At 49.2% G+C, this 21,943-nt stretch overlaps 1 protein-coding gene across 1 annotated transcript in view; it reads left to right on the forward strand.

Moving 5' to 3' along the window:
• Positions 1-21,943, forward strand: part of Kirrel3 (kirre like nephrin family adhesion molecule 3) — a 555,811-nt gene that overhangs the window by 507,687 nt on the left and 26,181 nt on the right. Inside the window, exons 5-7 of the mRNA XM_051156140.1 lie at positions 3,764-3,921; positions 14,040-14,190; positions 20,066-20,171. Of these exons, the coding sequence (XP_051012097.1) occupies positions 3,764-3,921; positions 14,040-14,190; positions 20,066-20,171 (415 nt within the window). The remainder of the gene's footprint in view (positions 1-3,763; positions 3,922-14,039; positions 14,191-20,065; positions 20,172-21,943) is intronic.

The raw sequence follows: 21,943 nt of genomic DNA on the forward strand, positions 1-21,943 counted from the left end.
AGGGCTCCCCACCCACACAGAGTGAGAGATAGATGCCTCACAGGGCCCACTGTAGGGCAGGTGCCAGAGAAAGGACACAGCAGCGGGAGAGACCCTAGGTGCTATCCAAACCCTGGGTGATAGGGTCAACTACAAAGAGACAGAACCCCTATGACGGAAACATGTATGGGCGGGTCTGCTCTTCTCTGTTTAAGGAGCCAGCTGCGTGGAGTGTGTTCACTCCAGCTGGCCTTATCTGAAGCAGGCTCAAAACCAGAGACTCTGCTCTGGCTTCCCTCTTCCCCAGGCCTCAGTCCCCCCAACAGTTAATGCAAATTTAGTTCCTGACTGACAACAGGAGCAACACCAAAACAGTCAACTATTTTTATCTCCAGATTAATCACAAAAAGGCTAACGCTTCCACCTTCCTTGTGATTAAAAATTAGGAGACCAAACTCTATCGTGGTTGAGGATAATAACCAATCCTGAGAGAGGATTTATGAATAATGCATCTCCAGGCCTGGGCTTCTCTGAGACTTCCTCTCCTCCCCACATGGCCCTAGCAATGGGCCCCATCTGAATGGTGAGGTAATGAGTGCCCCCCTCCCATCTGAGCTACAGCTGCCAAGAACGGACTGTTGATTTCTATTCAGCCAATGGCCCCCAAACATCCTCCCTCCTCCCCAACCCCACCCTCCCCTCCCCCACCTGCCCCTCCCACCCCCATCTGGTGTGCAGCGAGGCGAAGGCCAATCAATAATGCATGGCTACATGAATAACCAGCATGATAACCACTTATTTGGGAAGATGTAATCAGGACCCATTCTGAGGGTGGATGTTTGTGTGTGTGAATGTGTGTGCGTGCCTAAGAACTCCCACAAACACAGCCCCACTCCCTTTCTCCCTCACTCCCCCCCCCCCATTCCCCTCATCCCCAATCCTGCTCATGCAATCTCCTCAACACAACACCGGTGATGTAGGAGGGAAGGGAAGTACAGGGCCTCCAGTGTGAGTCTAGGAAGAACACACACACATACACACATACACACACACACACACACACACACACACACACACACACACACACACACACATACCTTGATCAGAATATAGAATAGCTCTATGCACCTAAGCCAAAAGCCCAGAGGAAATCTGGTACTCGAATATGGCCACTTTTCCACATGCTGGGGGAAGAATCTTTAAAAGACATGATGCCCAAGATCCAGTTCCCAGCTCTGGGGTCTCATTGATCTGAGAGCATGTGGACAACAGGATTGATCAAACTTCCCCCCAGAAGTTTGCCAGCCAACCCTTGTCTTATTCCAACACATGTCAGTGCTAGAGGGGTTGCTCACGCTCTCTTCCTGAAGACACTGACAAGCAGAAGGGGCACCTGTGCCTTACTGTCATCCTCCGACCAGAACACCCTCTGCCGTCCACATCTCTTGACTCATCACTGCAAGGCAGGGAATGCCAAAAGGACGAAGTGGTCCAGTTATTCTAGTCCCAGCCCAACTGAGGAGTGTGAGCCCCTCTCGTTCTTGAGCATCCAGCACTGGGAGGGGACTGCCACCACTGAGAGCAGGACCACCCAACTTTCCACAGAATACTGCAAAGCCCCAGTGCTCACTGCTGGAGGGGCCCAGCTCATCCCACTGCAGGAAGCTGAAATCCCTTTCATCAGTCACTAGCCACACCCCCACTGATGGAAAGCCCTAATTAGCCCCCCTTTGCTCTCCGGCCACGCCTACACCAAGAAGGCCACAGACTCTAATAAGAGGGTACAGTGGGCACAAGTGGTTGTCTTTGGTGTCCAGCCCATACCCGCCTGTCTCCTCCAGCCTGGCAGCCTTAGGACCCCCTGGAGAGGCCTAGCTTCAGAGCAATGGGCATAGAAGGTTAGATAAGGGCAACTTTCTCCCTGGGCCAGAATCTTTGTGACATCCAGAGCTGGTCTTGGTCTCCACTCCAAAGCCCTACATAGTTAGGGTCCCTTAGGAAATGGTTCTTTGGGGATGTTAAAGCTGAGCCCCAGACTTCTGCTGGAACCAGATAGGCATAGGTGGGGTGACCAGCCTGAAGGCTTGCTGCTTTGAGTACTGGGGTCCTCCTATCTGTTAGAGAAGTCCAGTAGGCTAGGTGAGGCACTGACAGGGGGGAGGAAGGCACGCGAGTTCTGAGCTGCAGCTGGAAGACACTGCACGCCACAAGCATAGGTGTTCACCCAGGGGCAGGATAGACAGTTAGCTTGCCCCTAAAAGCCGATAAGAAGACCTTTGCTTTAGGTCATCAAACCCTAACCACCCACCCACCTACCTGCCCTTCATTCCTGAGAACACGCAAAGTTCCCACCTCTAGTGTGTCAAGGAGTCCCTGAGCCCCCTTCAGCTTCTGGGGCTACCTGGATAGACACTTCAGTAGAAGAGATAGAAGTTCTTCAGATAGTCTCCATGGAGCCCTGCCTGCTCCATGGCATGTGCATGGAGCAATGAAGGCCTCTGGGGAGCTTCAATGTGTCCTGAAGCGGCAGCCTCACAAGAAACTGCGTCCTTAAGTCAAGTCTTGACGTCAAAAAGCTTGCTTACTAAGGAATAATCAGTTCCCACCAGACCTGTCCATCCTGCAGTGTGGTCTGCATGGGAACCAAGGGGGTTCATTGGAACCAGAAGATGTCTGTGGAGGTGCTCCAAGGCATGGGGCTCTGGGTTGGCCCTGTAGAGGTCTTGCTCCATGAGGAAGGGGACAATCCCATGTCCTTCTCTCTTTTGGCACTATGGATATGTGATGGAGCCACCAATCACCAACCACAGTGTTACATGTTACATGCAGTAAACATACATACATCACATACATACATAGAGATAGACGATAGATAGATAGATAGATAGATAGATAGATAGATAGATAGATAGATAGATAGATAGAAAGAATAAAAAAAATCTCAGGACAGGGAGGCTCCTCCTGAGTGGGTATTGATGTACAGGAGCTACTCTGAAGTACAGAGCTCAGAAAAGGCCAGGGGTGCAAACTCTGAAGAGCCAAACACCTGCCTGGTCACCAGTCACCTGCCACCTGCCACCTGTGAGGGAGGGTGCCAGTTCACTCAAGGGCCAAAGGCCCAGCTTCTAGCCCCAATTCTGCCATACATTCACCACGTGACCTTGAACAAGTTTCTTGGTGAGCCTCCATTTCCAGGTCTATGTAATTGGAATGAAAATAATATTTCCCGTGCAAAATTGTTGTGAGAGATGCAGCAAAGCTTGGCAAAAAGAAAAGGAAAAAAAAAATGCTGGGGCTGCATCGATGGTTCAGTTACTAAGATCCGGTGCTACTCTTCCAAGGACCAGAGTGTGGGTCCTGATGCAAACATCAGGCAGCTCACAACTGTCTGTAACTCCAGCTCCAGAGGATCCAATGCCTCTGGTCTCTGTGCATACTGACACTCATGTGTGAGAGCATGCACACACACAACTAAAAATAAAATCTAAAAAGAACAAATAAAAGTAAATCTTTTTTATTTTTAGTTGAAATTAAAGGTCTTGGTATCTCAGTTGCAAAGCACCGCTCCCAGGCCTTTGAAACAAGCTAAGGACACCTGCCCATCATAGCACAGGCTTATTCCTCTAATGACAAGATGAAGAATAGCACATCCTTTTAGTATTACTATCATCGTAATGCAGTGGGTGGCAATCCTTATCAAAGTATAACAATTATTGCTCATTCTCCTCTGCCAATTCAAGCAAAGACCTGCCCCAACATGACCTCTCTACTCCTCTCCCCACAGTGCCACCAGATGACCCCATCATCCTAGGGGGGCCTGTGATCAGCCTCCGGGCAGGGGACCCCCTCAACCTCACCTGCCATGCGGATAATGCCAAGCCTGCAGCTTCTATCATCTGGCTTCGTAAAGGAGAGGTCATCAATGGGGCTACCTACTCCAAGGTGAGCCGGAGGGAGAGAACGGGGGTGGGGGATGGGCAGTGGGACAAAGGAGAAAGGGTCCTGTTAGATGCATGAGGACAAGCTCTGTCTCTCTCCATGTGGACATGCTTCTGAGGCAGTTTCACTTGCCCTGTGATTTTGTTTGCTTGCTTGCTTGCTTAGTTCTCAGGTTGTTTCTTCCAGTAGCCTCCCTTCCTATCCCCTACCCAGGATACAGTTATGGTCAGAAGAGAAGTCTCGGGGCAACAGAAGCCAGGCCTAGGGTTGCCACAATTAATATGTGATCCTCTGAATAACTGCCCTCACTCCCAAAAAAGAAACCCTCCTGTGATTGAACCCTAAGCCCCAAGAGAGTGGAGAAGGAGCCGTTGGAAGGTGGTTGGTTATGTCATGAGGATGGTGCCCTAATGACTGGGATTTGTGCCCTTATAAAAGAGGCCCAGGAGAGACCATGTGCAGACACTGTAAGAGGGTGGCCACTAACGAACAGACCTCTGGTCCTTGATGTACACTCAGTCAGTCTGCCCTGTCTTGGGCTTCCTGGCTTCTGGAACTATAAAAAAAAAAATGTACTTCTGTGATTCTGTTGCTGCCCAGCTTTTAATGTTTTGTTTTAAAAAATAAATAAATAAATAAATAGCCTGAATGGAATAAGATTTATTTCAGAAAATACAATAAGTTAATTTTTAGCATGTTTCTTCCAAGTGTTGCATGACCACACTCACACTAACAAATTATGCATTGTTTATCAGAAGTCCAAGGCTAATAGGTCATCCTGTGTTTTAATTTGCTAAATCTGGACTGCTATGCGATGAGACGCCAGCACAGGGACCAGGAAAGGCTAAAATTTAAGCTTTGCACCCTGAAGTGCCTGCCTCTGGGGCTGCTTTTCTTCAGCTCACACAGTTGTGCCCTGAACTGGCCCCTGTGATGCTCCTTTGCTTTATTTTTTTATTTTTTATTTTTTTATAATGTTTTAACAGCTTGCGGCCTCGAAGATCCTGGGCTGTGAAGGCAGCCCAGGCTAACCAGTACCTGGAAAGAGTTAACAACTTACAATTTACTCTCCAGGCCCTGGAGCATCTGCAGCCCATGCTTACCTTTTTTTCTCCCTCCTGTAGTCCAGAGCAGTAGCCCCAGGACCAGGAATCAGAAACATCAGACCCCAGTACAGCCCTGAGCCTACTAAAGCTATTGAAACTATCCAACCCCAAATCTGGGCAGCCCCTCCCCTCCCAACAAAGCACAGCAGAGGATCATCACACACTACCCACTCCACTCCCAGAGGCTTGGTGTGGTATGGCTTACCCTGCCCCCTCCTATTAGGAACTGTGAATGACAAACCATCTCTGCAATGGCAGTGGCTTCCTCATAGGCTAGCCTCACTGTTCGTGGATGCGGTCAGAAATAACCTGTGCCCCACACCTCCCCAGGAGACTCTTACACACTCCCAGGTAGAGGTTATATCCTGTAGAGCCTTCCAAATGAAGGAGACCTTGGAGGTCCGCTGTCCCACGGAGACAGAAAGCTAGGACCTTGAAGAGAAGTGTCCCCACTGCTCAGCTGTGTTCCAGCAACATCAGGATTAGAGACAAGATCTGTCCCCGAGCTTTTTTTTTTTTTTTTTTTTTTTTTTTTTTTCTTTCTGGGCCTCTCCCCGAACAGGCTCAGCTCCCTATGGGCTCCCAAAAACACCACCAGAGGCTATGTCAGGGCCACAGGCCAAGCAGCCTCCAGGCTCTGAAGTTGGGGTGTAATCTTCCGGGACCCTGACTCGGGGCCCTCAGTTTCAGAAGATGACAAGGTGCAGACTTATTCTTTAGTCCTGATCGCCAGCTGGCTCCTCTCCATGGGTCCTAAAAAGAAGAAATGTCTTTTTCCACTAGCAGAGGATGTGAAGAAAGGCTAGTCCTATTCTACGGGTGGTTCCTTCCCATCCCAACCCAACTCTACTGCCAAAGGCCACCGATCAAAGCTTAGCTTACCACCCAGTTCCTGGGGCTAGATTCCCAAACAAATGGCTTCTCTTGGTCCTGAATCCATCCTAGGAACAATGCTTTCTCTTGGGAAATAAGTTCTCTGCTTACATCCTGGGTGGAGTCGCACTGCGAGAATATCATGAAAGACAAACAGGGGCCAAGGTCATCCAAAGGAGGCTAGGAAGGAAAAGAAGGGCGTTCCTACATCGGCGATGCCTGTCCATCCATAGTCTCTCTGAGGCTGGGCCAGCCTGATCCTCCCAAGATCTCTGAGCAAAAGAGGACATTCCTCATCTCGTGAGGACAGAGGTCAGGGTCTCCCTCAGACCTGTTCCAGGGAAGCCTACTCTGCAGACCATTTTCGCACATGTGATGAAGATGTTTCAGCAAGCCTGGCACTTTGCCTTTCTGGAAAGGAGACCGTGTGCCTGACCTTGCCAAGTTCTACTGCTTTCTGTGACCCCAGGCAACTTATTTCCTGGCCTCAGTTTCCTCCTCAGAACGTAAAAGAGCTGGAAGAGATACTCAGGAAGTGCTTCAGCTGTGACAGGCTGCAGACCCATGGATTGATCAGACCTTAATGTGAGGGGCAGACATGCCTACAAGACAGACGATGGCCCAAGCTGAAGAGCTGTCAGAGTCTGACCCCTTAACCCATCTCCTCCCAGAAGCTCAGCCCAGGCTATTTCTTCTCCAGAACTGCAAAGGCAATTGTCATAAGCCAAACAGTACTTCCATGTTACTTACAAAGGCAGAATAGCTAGGACATCAGAGGGAGGCTGGGAACACACAAGTACACATAACCACTCGTGCAGGGTCCACAGGGAGGTGCCCAGAAAGCAGCTCTAACAGAATTGGACCTAAGGCTTTCAGTATTTGTCATATGTGGTGAGTGTTAAGCCCACTAATACTAAAGCTAGGTGACCTAAATTTGATTTCAGGCTCCACCTCCCTCTAGCCACGTGATCTCAACTTGCCATGTCTGCGACCTATTCTGTAGACTGGGAGCATCATTAGCACCAGGCGTAGGGATGGCTGGGGCCATGACCAAGAAACCTGCCTGACATACTGAGCCTGCAATAAGCACAGCTATTAGGGCCATCACTGGTCCTCTCCATCCTCACACCTGGCCACCTGCATTTCTAGATGCTGTGGCAGTGTCCAAATGGAGCAGTCCCCGGGGTCCTGCAGACTAGCCTTTCATCGTGTCATAATATTGGCTTAATCTTTCTGTCTCGGCTTCCCCAGCTGCAAAACGGGAATGATTGTAATCATGGCCACTTGTTAGGCTCACCGCAGCACTCAAATAAATCACACATCAAAGTTCCTCGTAGGTGAGGAGATGACCCAGCAGGTAAACACACTTGCTGCCGAGCCTGACTACTCAAGCTCCATCCCTAGGCCCCACATGATAGAAAGAGAGAACTGTTTCTTACCCACAAATTGTCCTCTGACCCCTACATGCACACTATGGCATGTGTGCACACAGACAATACACAAACAAACAAATGTAAATTGCTTGTTTTGTTTTATTTTGGGTGGTTTTTTTTTTTTTTCTTTTCTTTCTTTCTTTTTTTTTTTTTTTTTTTTTTTTTTTTTTTTTTTTTTGAGACAGGGTCTCACACTATGTAGCCCTGGCTAGCCTGACCTTTATCTCACAGACCAGGCTGGTCTTGAACTTAGAGAGATCTGCCTGCCTTTGCCTTCCCAGGGCTAGAATTCAAGCTGTGCATCACCATGCCCAACACAAAGACTGTGTATTCATTAATTTTTCTCACTACTGTGACCAAAATACCTGGCAAAAGGTGCTTAAAGAAGGAAGGGTTTTTTTTTTCTGGCTCATGTTTGAGGGTAGGTGTCACTGTGGAGAGAAGGCACAGCAACAGGAGTTTGAGGCTGCCAGTGTTGCTTCCTGTCTACCCAGCATGGACTGCAGAGTTTCCGCTGCGGCCGGGCGGGTACTAGTGAAAGCAGCTTGACCTGTTAACAGCTCTGATGTTGCCTGCCAGGTCTGTTGAAAGAGGAGACTTGGGGGGGGGGGGGAATGAGAGAGGCTGCCTCTCACCCTATCACTTCATGGACACCCTGTCCTGTGAATGGGGTGGGGGGTGGGGAGCTGGAAAACGTCCTTGTTCCTCCTGGGCCTGATACAAGAATGGATGTCGGGCTGGAGAGGTGGCTCAGAGGTTAAGAGCACTAACTGCTCTTCCGAGATCCCGAGTTCAATTCCTGGCAACCAAATGGCGGCTCACAACCATCTGTAATGTGATCTGATGCCCTCTTCTGGCATGTAGGTGTACATGCAGATGGAGCACATATATATATATATATATATATATATATATATATATATATATATATATATATATAATCAATAAATAAATCTTTTAAAAAAAAAAAAAGAATGGATGTCACAGAGAATGTCTGTCTGAAATACCAGCAAATCTACAAACTCCAGGAGGGAGGAACGGGTGATTAAAAAAATGGATGACGAGTATGGGCTTAGGAAAAAAACAAAAAACAAAAAACAAAAGAAACTCCCCTGGGAGCATTCTTCACACCCCTTCTGCTACGGCCCCAGGAAGGGTGATCGACCCACTAGGGACCAGACAGAAGATGGTTTCGTTTTAGGAGATACAGCCTGCCACACCAATTTTTTGTTTTCTCCACTCTCCGGCTGGCTACCACCCTGCTTACTCAAGGGGCTGTCAACCTGCCACCCCTTGGTCCCCGCTGGGCCTGTGCTTAGATGAGCTCCAGAGACCTTGCTCAGGACCGAGATGCTGGCTCACATCCTCCAGGTCCTGACTCTCTGTGGTACACACTGTCTCCTCCAGTCATTCCATCCCATTGCATCCTGTCAAACTTAGGGGGCCCAGGATCTCTACCCTGTTCTGTGTGCGATAGCCACCTGTGCTCACTGTATCTATGAATGACCTCTCTTCTATCCCTAGGGCAGAAGGCTGGGTAAAGGTCTTAAGCAAACGACACTGTGCAGACCTATATTATCTACGCAATTCCAATTCTGTCTGCCTATATGGACTCCTCAAACGTCTTTAAAGGGGGAAGCAGAGAGATAATTTAAAAATTATAAAAAAAAAAAAAAAAAAAGACTCAGCAGGTGGGGGAGGTGGGTGGGGAGGGAGAAGAGAACAGGCCTTGTTGCCAGGCAATCAGGCCTGCTCAAGGCCTCTCCAGGCTGTTTGCATATCAATAAGCAGCCCATATTTAGCACCAGAGTTGGGGCACCCACACTTACTGCCTTCAGGCTGCCCATTTCTTAGGGCTCAGTCTTGCTTTCCTCTGCTCACCAGAGGCCCTGGAAGAGTTGGAAAGATCTGCCACCCACACTGGGCAATTGCCCCAACAGTGCACTCAGCACCCCACCCCCCACCCCCATGCACACTCAGGCCAGTGCTGAGAAACCAGGGCAATAAATGCCAATTTAGTGACCACAGAAATGGATCAGTGGAGCTGGGTGTGCAAACAGGAAGCGGCACAGGAGCCAGTTCTGTTCAGACAGGAACCACCGAGAGCCTCACATAGCCGCTGGAGTCTGTGAGAAAGTTCCTTAGATGCAATTAGTGGGCAGTAGCCTGTGAACACCCACAAACAGAAGTGGGTACATGAATGCAGGGAAGAGGTAGAAATACACTCTTGGAGAACTGTGCTCCAGCACACTCATTCCTGGTCACATGATGTTGTCAATGCAAAAACCACAGCTTTCATTTTAAAGGGAATAAGAGGCAGTTTATTTTGGAACCATTTTGAGCAACTATGGCCCAGGAACATAGATTTAGTTTACTTCAAATTCCATGTACCAGCGTGAAGGAAGTTTCATGAAGTTTTTATAGTTTTACAGAATAAAGACATTCATAAATCAATCCAAGTTTAAAATACATTGGTGGGCCCATCAGAGAGGCAGGTAGAACAAGATCGGGGAAGTTTTCTATAGGCCCCAGATGCTCTCTGAGCTTTTGGGCTGGTGGAAGTTAATGGTCGGCTAAGTTAATAGAGTCCCCACAGAGGTGGGCAAGGAATGGCTCTTCTGGAGGACTGAAAGAAGCCCAAGATAGGGGCTGGAGAGATGACTCAGAGGGTAAGAGTACCGTCTGCTCTTCCGAAGGTCCCGAGTTCAATTCCCAGCAACCACATAGTGGCTTACAACCACCTGTAATGAGATCTAGTGTCTTCTTGTGGGAGGCAAGCACACGTGTGGGCAGAATACTATATAAATAATAAATACATCTTTAAAAAAAAAAAAAAAAGAAGCCCAAGATAAGCAATTAGCACCTGGGCCTGCACCATTCCAACTCTCCCATCATACTGAAATTCTAATGAGTTGATCAGTCTCAGCAGACACAGTTGAGCCTCAGGAATCTTGTTCACAATGCCTATATATTGTATATATGCCCAGACCAATATGGGCTGGATCACTGTAGGCCCTCAGAAGTTGGCATGAAAGTCATATCAATAAGCCTAGAGAACTGGGAGGCTGGGGTTTGGAGCCTGATGCCACATTAGTACCCAGCAAGCTCCAAGGAGGTAGTGAGTCAAGAAACTAGTGACCCTGTTATAATCTGCTCCCCCAAACCCAACCCCTCATTTGCATGCTGGTAAAAGACTCAGCACCTGAAGTGTGCCCCCAGAGACAAACTCAGTGAGGAGAAGAGGAGAGAGAGGTGAAGGGCAGAGGGATGACAGAGGCAGGGAGGGAGGTTTCTGATAGAAGCAGCAAAGGAAAGAATGTCCCACTTGCAAGACACCTTCAAGGCCACCAAGTCTCAAGGCCTCATTTGCATAGGCAAAAAGTGATAGAGGAGACTTTAAAAAAAAAAAAACAAAAAAGGAACAAAGCAAAAGATGAAAGAAGGAAGGAGGGCAGTGGACAAGGGGGAACTGGATGCATGTACTCACCACTCCAAGGACAACACTCAAGATAGGCAGTGGGAAGGAAATCACACTTCATCGAAGGTCAGCTCTGAAAAGATGGAGGGGCCTGTCATCCTGTCATCCTCAGAACTTCGTCTTAGGAAGCACAGGTATGGGGCTGGAGAGATGGCTCAGAGGTTAAGAGCACCGACTGCTCTTCCAAAGGTCATGAGTTCAATTCCCAGCAACCACATGGTGGCTCACAACCATCTATAATGTGATCTGGTGTCCTCTTCTGGCTTGCAGGCAGGATATTGTATACATAATAAATAAAGAAATCTTAAAAAAAAAAAAAAGGAAGCACAGGAGCACAGGTACATGGCAGGGCTTTATAGAGACAGAAAGGAGATACAATGGGACTTTGGGGTGGGGGGGGGGGTGGGGAAAGCTATGCACAGAGCAGGGCCCCGCCCTTGGAACCAGCCCGGACATCCTAGATCTTTAGTGCAAATCTTAACTTCCTGCCATGTAACCCTTGTAGCAGCTTATTTGCTTTGCCAGAGTTGATGCACAGAACCATAAAAAGAAAAACAGTTTTTACAAAACTTTATACAGTTTTACAATTACATCTAAAGATCACCAGACATTGTGGGTTCTACCAGGTGCATTTTTTCTTCAGGATTTTGGGTAAAGAGCAAAGGGAGAGGAAGCAAAAAGGAGCTTTGCCAAGAACCATTTCCAAAGGAGCCACCAAGGCACAGCCGTAGACACCTTCCACCCCTGCAGGCTGGGAGCTTCTGGCTTCCCTCCCCACAGTCAGTCCACAGCTGTATCAGCAGATCTGCCTGAGGGGCCAACAGACACAGCCCTCCTCCCTGGGGCTGCTGCCCTGGCTCTGAGCTCTTTCCCGAGACCTGGAAGCCAGAGCTGGGTACACAGCGGGCCTTCTACAAGGGTGGCTCACTACGAGGGCACTCGCCTTCTCCTCATTTTCCTTTTTGTTTAATGAACACATCTTCCTCTTTCTCTAATTAGGTGGAACAAACAACTTGAACCAGAATTTTTATTTCCCAGAAAAGCACCCGCCTGGACACAGTAAATATGTCATTAATCATCATTCTGAGGCGGAGGAACACGCTGGGCTGGGGAGGAGGGAAAGCAGGCAGAGGGCCTAATTAGAGCTAGGCCTCCCAGCTCCCCTCCCACCTCCATCCTCACAGCTCCTCTCCCACCACCAACTCCAGAGCCCATCAGTTGGAGGGGTTCTTGGCTGAGTCAAACTTATGTAAATGTCCCTCGTTAGCACCTCAGAAAAGCTAAGGAAAGGATATGGAAGAACAATAGTCACCCTGTCCCCTCCCCTCCCCTCCCCTCCCCTCCTCCCCGGCTTCTACCCGGAGGTCTTATTTTCATCCAGGAAATTGTTCTTATTATCGCTTAGCTATTTATAGAGGTGATGAGGTCTACTGAGCAGCCCCAAGCCAGTTTGGTAATAGGGTGCTGGCTGCAGCTCCCTCCCTCCACACACTGGCTTTGGTTTGGGGCTAAATTATACTTCCTCTAACCCTGTTCTGAGAACCTCCAGTTGTACCCCTTGCCCAAAGGCTCACCTGAAGACTGTGGGCTACTAACACTGGCCACTTAGACTGCTGAAACAAGCCACCTCCCTCTTACCAGCCCCTCTGCACATGGTGAGGACCGACACCCCTCCTGCCAGGACAGACCTGTAGTAGAAGGTTTCAAGCCGCGGATCCTAAATCTAGCCAGTTTTACAATTACAGGAGAAAATGCAGGGCTGCGTCTTTGCTCTGTCTTGCTCTAGAATGTTACAGACTAGCTTGACCTACAGTAGGAACCACTTATCCGGAGACTCATACCAGGTACCAGGTTCTATTCATCCCATAGGCCACAAGCTAAGAAGGGCCATGCTGAGCTGCGGGTCTAGAATTCTGGTGGCCTATAAGCTGCTGTCAGATATCTCTTGGTCACTGCGGTGCCACCTGTCATGCCCAGGTCAGGTGCCCATCAGAGCCTGTCCTCAGGGGTACCTACTCTTAAGTATGCCTCCCAGCGCTGCCCAGCAAGTTTACTGGGAGCTCAGCATTCACTTGCAAAATACAGAAAATGCTTCTTCCTAGCACAGCATCACAACTTGGTGCCTAAAGTATTGTTGGGGAAGCCATTGTGGTGGTGCATGCCTTTAATCCCAGCACTTGGGGTGTGGAGGGGCCAAAGGCAGGTGGGTCTCTGTGAGTTCAAGACCAGCTTGGTCTAGAACGTGAGTTCAAGTCAGCTAGGGATACACAAGAACCCTGGGGGTTGTTTGTTTGTTTGTTTGTTTGTTTAAAAAAGCATTGTTGGGATCGAAGAAACTTAACAACTCTGAAGCCACCAAGCTGCCAAACAGGCTGCATGGCTTCAATGATGCAGAAGCCTCCCATTGTCTCTTGTAGCTCCTGGCAGCTCCCAGTGTCCCTTGGTTTGTAGCAGGGGCATGCTAATCTCTGTCTTCATCATTACAGAGGCTGCCAAAGCCTCTCTGTGTCATCTCCTTTGCAGGAAAGGACACTTTCTGAACCCAGCATGGTCTCATCTGCAAAAGAATCTGTTCTAGGTCTGGGGTGGACATGATTGTATAGTGGGGAAGGTCAACCCTTTGTAAATGTGCTACCTTCTACCACTGACTTGGGAATGAGTTTGGGAAAGAGTCCCTGTCCTGATGAGCCTTGCCTGCGTCCTCCCTGGAAGATCTAATGAGATCAGGATGTGCAATGATTTGGGGAGGTGCAGAAGCTTACATAGGGAAACAACCAAAAGTGGGTGCATACAGATTGCTAACACCCCTGCCTGGGCCTGTCCTTAACTCAGTGCTCCTAACCGTGTCACCCTTCCACAGGCTCATTCCTTCTGCCTGATGCAACCCCTCCCCTGGCATGCTGAAAATCCGGAGCGCCACCAACACCAGGGGAAGAACAAATGCCTGGCTTCTGCTAAGCTTTTGGCTTGCAAGGCCAGGCTGTTTTCACACACCGTGGCAGTCTCTATAGTTCCTTTTTTCTCCCACCATCCAGCACTCAGCCAGGCAAGGGCAGTAAGGGAACTCATTCAGTTCTGCATGGAGACTGAAGCCAACGCCACCAAAGCCACCAATGCCACTGACACACACCATCCGCAGCTCACTCTTCTCTGAGCTGTGGTTTCTCTTTCTCCCTCAGGCTATCAGCTCAGTAACACGGCCTTCTATTCCTTCACCACCTCTCTCTCCAGACCCTGCTTCGAGATGGCAAACGTGAGAGCATTGTCAGCACCCTCTTCATCTCCCCAGGAGACGTAGAAAATGGACAAAGTATTGTGTGCCGAGCCACCAACAAAGCCATCCCCGGAGGAAAGGAGACCTCAGTCACCATAGACATCCAGCGTGAGTACCAACCAAGCATGTCTGGCCTGGCCAGGCCCAGGGCTGGAACCAGCCCATGTGAGTGTATGTGCTTGTGTATATACAGGTTGACACACCTGTGCATGTGCACAAAGGTCAGAAGAGGGTGCGGAGTGTCCCTCCTCTGTCAGCTTTCCCTATTCCTTCAAGGCAACCTCTCTCCCTCAACCTGAGTCATATGTTTTCTCTGGTAGGCCAGAAGCCATTAAACCCAATAGGTCTCCTGTCTCTGTCTCCCTTGTGTAAGGGTCTGAAAATGGCTGAAGGAAGACCCCAGACTCATTCTGCAGAAACAGCCTGTACGCAGGAGTCAACCAAAATGGTGGTGACCCAGAGGAGGAGCTCACAGGCTCTTTTAAAGGCTTCTAGGGGACTCCTATCTGTGGCTGTGTGACTCTAACTGTGATTGGCCAGTGCCCAGGGAGGCTATGTGACTCCAGCTTGGATCCTGTCAGTACCTGTGGAGGCTGCATAACTCTAGCCATGTCCTTTTAGCAATGTTTGATCCTTACATTGTTGCCCATGAGCACTGTTCCATCTTAAATCCTTGAGCAGGGTTTAAGGGTTGATATTGGAATTTTAGCACCATGAGTTAAACAGTAGAGATCCAATCAGGGTCACTCTGGTCCTTCACTTGAAACCGGAGTTACAGGTGTGTGTGGATGCCAGCCTGTTATGTGGGTACTGTGATCCCAAATCTCATCCTTGTGATTGCACAGCAAACACTTTTAACTACTGAGCCATCTCACCAGTCCCCTAATGCTGATGGATTTAAAAAAAAAAAAAAAAAAAAAGCAAAAACACTTTCTAACAGCCTTGGCTCATTTAGGGATTTTGGATTCTGTGTTCTACTCAGCTCTCCAGAGTTAAGCTGTCCATTGGAACTGTATCCTGGGGTTCTCAAAGCCTGTTTTAGCAGCCAGAGGGCACCAAGGCTACAGAGAAACACTATCTCAAACACACACACACACACACACACACACACACACACACACACACACACACTCAGTAGAGAGAGGCACTCAGGGCAATACTTCTTCATCCAGGGCCCTGGTCCCACCCTGGGTCTTAGCACCACCCAGCAAAGCCCAGCTCTGGGAAAGAGGTAAGATGCTCATTCAGGGAGGATACAAGTGATGGGATAACAATTGAGTTGTAATCTGAATAAATTAATAAAATTAAATTTTTTTTAAAAAGATGCTTATTCAGCATGTTGTTTAACACTCAAAATGAGTCCATTACCATGAACCGGGTGGCTTTAGACTTGTCACTTCTCTCTGATAATTTGAATTTCTTGCTGATTTGCCGGTGACATCTGAGAACTCCTCCTATTCTAGAGGCAACCAAAGCTGAGAGCTCTCTCACACACACAAGCCAAATCTGGGGAAATGAGGGTGGGAGAGAATACTTATCTAAGTCCCTTGCTTCCTGTCTGTCATTTGTGGCATTGTGACACTGTGGCGCACCTGTCCTCCTGCCCCCTAGCCCTGCTTAGGCAGGTTGCAATGCCAACTATGGAGTCCCACATAAACATAGTTGGTTCCCAAGGACAGAAGGCAGGACCTTGGCAGAGAAAGATGGAGGAAAAATGGCAGTTCTGCTCCAGACCACTGTCCATTGCCCCAAGAAAACCTAGTGAAAAAAAAAAAAAAAGCCATCATAATAGCATCCCATGGACATTCAAATACACCCTTCCTCCAGACCGAAGGCTGGTTGACCTGAACACATGGTTAACAGGGTCCTATGCCTGAAAGGACGCAGGAATGAGGCCAGCATCAGGCTCAGACACAGACTTCAGGTTTCCCAGCTGGGATCCTTCCAAGATAGTACAGAGTAGTGGTCAGGGTCCAATATTCTCCCTAGTTTGAATTTTGGCATTTCCAGTTACTGATTGGCCTCATTAGTGAATTGGTTTGAGCCTTCGTTTCCTCATCAATACATGAAGGGAACCACATCTTTCTCTTAAGGTCCCAGTTAGGATTAAATGACATCATCCATGTCAACCCCTAGCACCTATGCATGACATATTTTGATTAAAGTCTATATTGTGGTTGAAATCCACTGTGGCAGGTGTGTGGTGACCCTTCCCCAGATGTCATCACAGCTGAATCCATTTGACCCAACACTCCATCTCCCCTAGCAGGGAGGTGTTTATGAATACTCCTCCTCCTCCTCCTCCTGTCTTCTCATGCTCACTTGCTCATTCAGTACGCATCCAGCTGTGAGCAGTGGACACCACAGGCTGGATCAGAGCTGCCTTCCCAATCCTGCTCATTTTCTCAGTCAACCAAGAAGTCTCCAAACTCAGCAAAAGCACATTTGTTGTTTGTTTCCCTTGGTCTTTATATGTTACCCAACGGAAGACAAAGCCCCCAGATTGAGTAATAGGGGAGAAAGCGCAGCCCCTCCCTCAAAACCTCACCACATCTGGACTCTGTGTCCAGCTGCCAAGTTTCAAATGGATGTACTATAAAATCACTGAATCATGAAGCTCCTCTCTGCACCCCCACCACCACTTCCCCTGAAAATGCACCTGCCCGTGTACACACACTCGCGTGCTCAAGCACACACACACACACACACACACACACCACAGGTTGCTGATGGAAACACTAACCAACTCTCAGCTGTAACATCTGTTCAATGTGATCTCAGTTCCACCCTCCTGCAATTTATGCATCCGACATCTCAAGTGGGATTAAAATCATGTTTAATAGTTGGGTATGACATAAACTATTTATACCTCTGGAACTTGGCAGAATCCTAGAAACTCACAACCTGCACAATCCTGAGGAGAGGACCAGAAAGAGGGGCATGGCATCCCTGGGTCTAGGGATAGAGATGCAAATGAAAAATGACTGGAGTAGAAGCCCCTGGGTCTTTTCTCCTGAGGCCCTAGGGACTAAGGGTGTTGCAAAGAGTGAGGGAAGACGTAGAAGAGACTGATAGCAGAGGTGTAAGTGAGCATCCAGCAAGTGAGGCCCCAAGAAGGGTCCTCCAGCGGGTCATGGAGCTGGTCCTCCAGCAGGTATGTGCTCCATTCTCTTGCTTCCCAAGGAATTGTCACCAGGGAAAGACCACTAGGTGAAGGAGGATGATCCTTTGGGGAAATGGGGTTTTTTGAACTGGCACCATCATATTGAACAAGAGTTGGATTGAGATCATCAGCCACACACCAGGACTAGATTCCACAGTGCAAGGCTAGCAATGCACAGGGGTCCTGACAGCAATTAGTAAACTCCTCTGGACAAGCTTCTTTATGAGGAGGGATGCTCAGCTTGGCCAGCCTGCCCTGCCCAGAACAGTGAGTCAGCCTTGTCTGCTGGGAAGATGGCTGAAGGACTTGCAGGGAGAGGTGCTGAGTCTACAAAGATGGGAGGGGAGTTCTAATGGTGGTCCCTTGCCACAGATACCTTAGTGAGCCCTTGAATGTTGCTTTGAAATTCGAAATTGAGGTGGATGAAGTACCTACCTGTGTTACTCAGCTTCCTATTATTATAACAAAAACTTGAGACAGAAAAAAGTGAGGTTTTTTTTTTTTTTTTTTTTTTTAGTTTACAGTTTGAAATGATCTACTTCATGATCAGGTGGCCTCATGGCGGGAGTGTGTGCTCAAGAAAAAGCCCTCACTTGAGGGCCAGGGAAGAAGGGAAAAAGAAGAGCCTGGGATCCCACAAGACCTCTGCTAGACTTCCTACTGCCCCGCCCTCCAGTTTCCAACTCCTCCTTATTAATATGTCTCTGAAGACCAAGTCATTAATAACCCATGACCCTGGGGGTGTGAGGAGGCTTAAGTTCCACACTATAGCACCACAAGGTTTGCTATAACCCCAAATACAAAGATACACAGGCCAGCTGCTCCTGTAGCAGATGAGTCACCTCTTTAAGTCTCCCTTCCGGAACTAGGAGACAATGTAGGAAGAACAGACTCTCCATCCCAGGTGGCCACCTGCTGCTCAGAAATGGGCTTCTCTCCTGGCATTTGCAGATATCAACCCAGCTCAGTCCCCATGCCCACACTCAGCACCCAACCTGATCAGCAGCTAACAGAAGACATGGAACAAACAGAGGTTCCGATCCCCAAACTCAGCTCAGTTCACAGCTTGGGCATGACTCTCAGAGCCCTCCTATAGTCTTGAACCAGGAGCCCAGAACACCAGGATAGAGTCATTCCCTGCCGTGTCCCTCACAGACATCCTCTACAGCCTCTGAGGAACTGGCCTCTCGCTGCATTTTCTGAGACTGAGCTGAATCCACAGAAAGGCCTTGTGAACTTCTGGTACCTGGCCACTCATTGCCAGGTCCTGGCCCAGGAGATGAAGGCCAGGGTGCTAGCGAGGCCATGAGGACTCAGCACTCTCTCAGTCAGCCTGGAACTGCACTTTAGCCATGCTTCCTGGCCCTATTGAGGAAAAACCCACTTTAGTTGGTTATCTTACTTTCCCTGCATTCTGGGTGCCAAGGTGCCTGGAAATGCCGAGGCTTGGGAGCTACAGGGAGCATAGCGTCAAGATGAAGCCACACCTCTGAGGGGAGTATGAGGCTGAGAAGGAAAAAGCCAGGCCAACAGGCTATTCCCTGGGCCTAGGTCTGCCCCTCTGCATCTGCCAGGGACCTTCATTTTCTACTAGTTATACCCTTTTATTCTCCCCATGTCTCTCTGCCTGTCTCTTTCTGTCTCTCCGACTCTGTCCCCCAACCCCAGCCCCATTTTCCTGTGATCTTTGTTTCCTGTGCTCTTTGTCGCCAATGCCCTGCTTTTTTTTTTTTTTAAATATTTATTTATTATGTATACAGTGTTCTGCTTGTATGTACACCTGCAGGCCAGGAGAGGGCACCAGATCTCATTGTGGATGGTTGTGAACCACCATGTGGTTTCTGGGGATTGAACTCGTGACCTCTGGAAGAGCAGTCAGTACTCTCTTGACTGCTGAGCCATCTCTCCAGCCCCCCAGTGCCCTGCTTTTGGCACAGTATCTTTGTCTGGGTGTGTGTCTGTGCACAGCTCCATGCCACTCTTTATGCCTCATCCTACCCCCAATCTCTAGTTTCTCCTCTTCCTTCCCTTCTGCAATCCTCAGTGGCTGTGCTTGGGCACCTTTCTGTCTGTCTGTCTGTCTGTCTCTCTCCCACTTCCTCATCTGTGCACCTTTCTCTGCTTCTCCGGGTTCCCTGTCCTTCCCTGTAGTTGTCACTTCTGTCCTATGTTGCATGCTTTGCCGTGCCCACCGCAAGCCCTTCCATGCGGGACTCTCTGTGAGCTCCCCACCTCTCACTTTCCATCTCCTCCACCTCAGACCATTTAGCACTTCGGAGTGTAGCTTCTTATCATGTCAGATGAGAAAACAAGCCGCCCCAGCTCGGGATGCTGAGGGCCTGGTGACACCCAGTCAGGACTCAGTAAGAGATAGATGACTGCGCCGATGAAAGGGTGTAAATGCCACTTTCGAGTTACCAGAGGCCCCACAACTTTTGCATGGAGATAATAAGCAGACATCTCACAGACAGGAAGCTTGTTCTGTGGGCTGAGTACCCTTTACCACCACTCAAGTGGATTGGAAGTTGAAGCGAGGCTGCACACTAGGCTGCACACATCTGAGGCCTGGGAAGCCAGTTCACTCGAGATGGGCGTTCCTTTCAGTTTAGACCCTGAGTCACAGAGGGACCTGCACCCAACACCCTGGGCTATCTAAAGCAGCCACTTTCAAGGAGCAGTCACCTCCTGCTAAGGCCTCCCTCCCTCTCCGGGGAACCTATCACCATGGTCCCTGAGTGATGAGATCCCTGGCTTTGCCCTTCTAATGTCTCCCTGCCCTACTCTTTCCCAAGTTTGTACGTGAATCTCTTCTCCCTGCAGATGCCCCACTTGTCAACATGACCATAGAACCACAGCCGGTGTTGGAGGACAACATCGTCACGTTCCACTGCTCTGCAAAGGCCAACCCAGCTGTCACCCAGTACAGGTGAGCATCACTGTGGTGAAGACAGCTTGGTCTGTCATGTGGGATGTCACACATGGCCACAGTATTGCTTCACAGCAGGTGTCCAAATAGCCTCCTCCCCCTCCCACATGCAGATCCACCTGCTAGCCAAACAGACCCTCTATTTCCTTCAAGCTCACATGTACTCCCTCTGCTAAGGAACCAGGAGTGCCCCTCCTCTTTCAATGGTTTGTTTATTCCATATTTCTGAACAACAGAGCAAGGCTCAGACAAATGTTGAAAATGCTAGCAGAGTGGGTCAGTCAGTGTACTTAGTGCTATAGAGCTGGACGGAGCCCGAAGGGCACCTGGAATCCTGCAGAGCCACCACCTCACCCTGCATCCTCGTCCACAACACTGATAAGGGCATCACTGGTTTTTCACATGCTTGTCTCTGCCTTCTGACTGAATTTCTCAGAGGCAAGAGCTGCAATTTAGTCACTTATGGCTCTCAGCATGCAGTGTACCGCATGGCATAAACTAGGTATTCCTTGCATGCATCTGATCAAATAAGCCTTCAGAGCTGCTCCTCTGGGTGCCTGCTTGCCTGCACATACCACCACACAGCACTCCAGAAACTAAGTGATCTCAGGGATGTCCAAGTACAGGTAATGGATGCGCAGTCCTTTAGATGTTTTTGCAGAAACTTCCAGTAACCCTAACTTCCCACCAGCCTAGGCTTGATGGCAGAGTCCAGGACATCACTTCCACCATGGATACGAGCTGTTAAGCTGCAACTTCTGCAAGTGGCAAGAATGCTAATGGTCCCAGACAAGGAAGGCAATGACTAGGGATGTGGAGGAGAGGGAAGACACGAGGCATGATGCTGCGCAGCCCCAGCAGGTGGAAGAAAGGGCAATGGGCCACAGAGGAAGCCATGGCAGGCTCAGAGTGGACAGGGTGAACTGTGCTGGCTCCCTGCCGTGTGGATAATAGAGCAGCAGTGGGACCAGAAATCAGGAAGGCCTACAACCTCTCTATCCCTCCCTCCTGAGTTAACCCTTGCCACGCTGGAAGCAGGAAGATCAGACAGCCTCTGACATCCACCACAAAGTTTGAGGTGCCTTCCCCCTCAGCCTCCAGAGCCTGGTTTGGCATGGATCTGGCACTATCCAGAAGTGACAAGAAGATGCAGAAGGAACTTTAAAAAAAAAGTGCCTGTCTTTGGGCTTCTAACTGCACCTGCCATCCCTGTACCTTTCTCCTGTCTGCCCCAAGCTCTCAGCACAGGGTCCCTAGATAGATATACTGCTCCCAGGAGACGCTTCAAATGCCAGTTCCTTTCTCATCCATAAGCACCTTCCACCAGACAGGCAGACAGCCTGTCCACTATCCATCACAGCAATCCCCAAAACTCCTCTGGGGCCCCAGAGACAAGGACACTCAACTCCCCCGTTTCTGTGTCACTGCCTGTTATCTGGGGGCCTAGGGATCCCTTGAGCAGAAAGCATGGTAGCACGCCTCAGACAGTCAGCAGCCTTCACCCAAAGGCCTGCAGCCCTCCACCTGCCTTCTGACCTCAGGTAAGAGGGAGCCCAGCTGCTGGGTCTCGCTCAGAAACCCAGGACAACAAAAATAAGAAGAAAGTGTGAGCCTCCACAGGGGTGATGTCACTGTGAAACACATGTGATCAGACATGAACAGCTAGCAAGTCGAGGTGAAGAAAAGATGGTGGCTAGTGGAAATTATTTAAAACCTGCCTTTCTGTTTGATATTTGTATTTCTTCGAGCTAATGACGTAATAAATGCACACA

The sequence above is a fragment of the Acomys russatus genome, chromosome 14 (assembly GCF_903995435.1).
Source record: "Acomys russatus chromosome 14, mAcoRus1.1, whole genome shotgun sequence".
NCBI classification, from domain to species: Eukaryota; Metazoa; Chordata; class Mammalia; order Rodentia; family Muridae; genus Acomys; species Acomys russatus.